This window comes from Entamoeba dispar, genomic scaffold, assembly GCF_000209125.1.
Source record: "Entamoeba dispar SAW760 scf_1105229463353 genomic scaffold, whole genome shotgun sequence".
NCBI classification, from domain to species: domain Eukaryota; phylum Evosea; order Mastigamoebida; family Endamoebidae; genus Entamoeba; species Entamoeba dispar.
The window spans coordinates 2733-6455 of NW_001855650.1; the positions used below are offsets into that span (position 1 = coordinate 2733).

At 22.3% G+C, this 3723-nt stretch overlaps 2 protein-coding genes across 2 annotated transcripts in view, besides 7 other annotated features; one reads left to right on the forward strand and one right to left on the reverse strand.

Moving 5' to 3' along the window:
- The window catches only part of EDI_299510 (cleavage and polyadenylation specificity factor, putative), a gene marked incomplete at both ends in the record, with an annotated part of 2127 nt that extends 1217 nt beyond the window's left edge, over positions 1-910 (reverse strand). Inside the window, one exon of the mRNA XM_001733486.1 lies at positions 1-910. This exon is cut by the window's left edge and continues 121 nt beyond it. Coding sequence (XP_001733538.1) covers positions 1-910 — 910 coding nt within the window.
- Positions 911-912: 2 nt separating this feature from the next.
- Positions 913-1002: a sequence feature (AT_rich).
- An 838-nt stretch (positions 1003-1840) lies between these two features.
- EDI_299620 (riboflavin kinase, putative) lies at positions 1841-2236 on the forward strand (the record flags this gene model as incomplete). The annotated part of the gene is made up of 1 exon (XM_001740920.1): positions 1841-2236. One exon carries the CDS (start codon positions 1841-1843, stop codon positions 2234-2236), a length of 396 nt encoding a protein of 131 aa, XP_001740972.1.
- Positions 2237-2274: 38 nt separating this feature from the next.
- Positions 2275-2314: a sequence feature (AT_rich).
- Positions 2315-2731: 417 nt separating this feature from the next.
- Positions 2732-2856: a sequence feature (AT_rich).
- An 85-nt stretch (positions 2857-2941) lies between these two features.
- Positions 2942-2962: a sequence feature (AT_rich).
- A 2-nt stretch (positions 2963-2964) lies between these two features.
- Positions 2965-3269: a sequence feature (AT_rich).
- Positions 3252-3314: a sequence feature (AT_rich).
- Positions 3315-3352: 38 nt separating this feature from the next.
- Positions 3353-3420: a microsatellite.
- Positions 3421-3723: the final 303 nt, after the last annotated feature.

Below are 3723 nucleotides of genomic sequence, written 5' to 3' on the forward strand. Positions count from 1 at the left end.
GCTTTCTTGCATCAAGATCTCTTTTTAATTTTTCTAAATTATCTTGAAATGATATGTTTTTAAAATTAGTAATATCAGTCCCATCACGAACCCATTCCATTATCGTTTTATTCATTTCTTTAATTTGATCAGCTACACTTGAAATACAATAAAATGATGCATCTTTAATTACTCTATTAATATCAACATCACATGAAATATAAACCATTTCCATATATTCCATTATTCTTCCTCCACATTCAACAGGAAGTAAACAACATCCTTTTCTTAATACTATTTTTCTTATTTCCATCATAACATTATTTAGCATTTCTTGACACTTCCCTTGTCCTCCAATATCTGTTAATAATACCATCGGTCTATTAAATTTCATTATTTTACTTCCTTCTATAACAAATCCATTATTTAAATCATTTCCAACTGCATAAATAATTTCATCGCATCCATTACATATTTTCCAATTTGTTCCTCCTAATGTTCTTCCACTTGGATGTGCTGATACTTCTACTTCTCCACATTTTTGTAACTTATAATATTCTAATAAAAATATTCTTTTATATGTTTGCTCTACATCTTTTAATCGATAACATGGATATCCAATTAACTGTTGTGTTTTTATTGCTTCTTTCATACAAAGATATCCCATTTTACCTACAGGGTCTGTAGTATAAATACTACAATTTGGATTTTTATTTGCAATATACGGTAATGCTCCCATATGTCTTAAATCTGAATGACTAATTAAAACAATATCAATATCTGAAATTGAATCATATTTCTCAATTATTTCACGTGTAAAATTACAATCTACTCCACAATCTAATAATATCTTTGTTGAATTAATTTCTAATAGTGCTGAAACTGGTGAAGTTTTTCCACCATCAAACAATGATCGAGTTCTTATACTCATTGTATTATTAAATTACTTTTTTTAAATTCTTTTATTTTTTTATTTTTTTTTTGAATTGAATAAATTCATTTTATCATATTTTTCTTTTTAAACTCTTAAAAAAACACATTTCATTAACTAAAATATTTTCTTCTTATATTATCAGTACTTTAATGTTCTTTTTCAATAATAGTTGTAGTGGTATAGTTGTTACTTCCTTTGTTTTTATAAACATGATAATTTATATCAAATAACAAGTAAATAAATGAATATCCTACAACACAGTATTTAAAATTATTCATTTTATATTATCATGTGAGTAAATAAAACTGAGTTAACTATTCAACTGTATTAAAAATAAGAAACAGAGACGATAGAAATAGTCAAAGACCAATACTTATTTTATTACATCTAAACATTGGTCATTATGTTTTAATACAAAAGTAACCAAAAAAACATATCATATCATCTACACAATTTGTAGTTGTAGTGGCTGTTGCGCCCATTTAAAAAAGTCTAAGGTACTACTACTTTTGTTTTAAGTATTTTGACGTGGTTATAATTTTAATTTATTCAACCTTTGTTTTAATTCATTACTGAATAATTTTATATTATTGATAAAGGTTTAAGTTTAAAGAAAGAAAGAAAAAAAAAAGAGGTAAATAACAATGAACATTAAAGAATTTGAAAGGTGTTATATTACAAATGATAATTACCATTTTAATTGTTTAGTACTTTAGAGAAGATAGTTTTTTATTACATATTGAACAGGTAGATTAAAGCACAATGGCAGAGGTAATAAAATTAGTACAGTCATGAAGTATAAAATTTACTTCCACTCCAATTTATAATACTTTTGTATTGTTTGTTGTAAGTTCAAAATGAAAAAAAACTATTCTTTAAATAAAAGAAAAAGAAATGAACTAAAAATATTTTTAAAGTACTTCCATAATGCAAATAACAATTAAAGGGAAAGTTGTTAAAGGATTTCAAAGAGGAAGAACTATCGGATATCGGACAGCCAATATTAATCCAACGAATGAATTAGAACAAGGAGTTTATTATGGACAAGTTAAGTTAAGGGGCAAAATTTATCATGCAGCAATTTCAGTTGGAAAAAATCCGACATTTTGTTTAAAAAATACTGTTGTAGAAGTTCATATCTTCGAACAATTTAAAGACGAATTTTATGGAGAAGAAATTGAAGTTAAAATAATGAAATTTTTAAGAGGAATGAAAAAGGTAAATGGAATTGATGAATTAAAGAAAATGATTAGCAACGACTGTAATACTATTGAAAATGACATAATCCCAAATACCCCATTGATTAATATAACTGACTTTTAAATAGACTTAAAAAATTGATTTGTTTTTTATTTTCCATCTATTTAAAATATATTTTTAAATTATTTTTTTAATAAATTTGTTGTATAACTCACATATTCATCATTTAATGAATTATTTACATTAAAATGACTAAACAATGGGCCAACAGGTCATACAAAAGTGATAACAATTAAACAACTTATTTGGTAAAGAATAATTAAACAATTAGTAGTTGAAAAACAAATACAGTCAATAAAAAGTATTCTTGACTTAAAAAAAATGAAAGAAAAGAACATCGCTTTAACTAACATTGATGAAAAGTATATTTTGATTAAATACCAAAACACACCAAACAACCAAATAATTAATAAATGGACATTAAAAAGAACTAATAAACAAGAAAATATTAACTCTAATACATAAAGTAAGGATTAACTTATATTGCTTTTCATTACATAAAACAATATAAAAGTATAAAAGAGAAGTTACTTGTTTGTTTTTATAATAAAAAGGAAGTTATTAATTCATTTAATTAAATAATATTAATAAACAGGGTTTTTTGATAAGAATTTATTTATATAAGAAAATTAAATTAATAAAATATTATATTAAATAAGTTTTTATTAAATCAATTTTTAAATCTTTTATGTTTAACACATGATAATGGTTTTCTTTTTAAAAACTATTATTTAATTTCTCTTAAGAAAGTAAACGATAAAATCAATGTATTTTAATTAATAAATATAACAAAATTAAATAAAAATTTTGATTATTTAAATAATATAATTAAAATTATTATAATAAATATATTGATAAACAATTTTATTTAATATTTATTAAATATTTAAAAACTATTCTTTTTTAATAATTATTGATTAAATTTTATTGATACAATTTCCTATTTTTTATTGTAAATTAATTATGTTATTTATTTTCTTTTTATTTTCTTTTTATTTAAAAATAATTGAATAAAGAATAATTCTAATTCTATTTTATTCTATAAAAAACCCTTACATTTTTATTTAAATTATTTAAATTATATTATATTTTTTTACTATTTTAAAGATATTTCAATTAATTTATTTTACAAAAATTAATAGAATGCAGTGATTAAGATAATGAAGGAAGAGAGAACTTAAAAAAAAAATAGAACTATAAAAAATAAAAAAAAGAAAAAATAAAAAAAAGAGAGAAAAAAAAGAAAAGTGAACCCTCCACTTAAACCCTAAAATGACCTGAAAAAACCATTCTCCCCAACCTGGTATGACCACTGCTCAAAGTAATTTTTCAGACTTTGCTGAAAACAAAACTATTTTTGTTAGTGGATTATCACTTAATGTTACAGAGTCAGTATTATATGGAACAGTTTTAAAAGAATTCCCAAACCAGGTTTTAAATGTCCATATTAATAAAGATAATTCACATGATACTTCTATTGCTTATATTAATATGAACACACATGAATCTGCTGCACAAGCTATTAGCAAATTAAATGGAACTGTAATTGA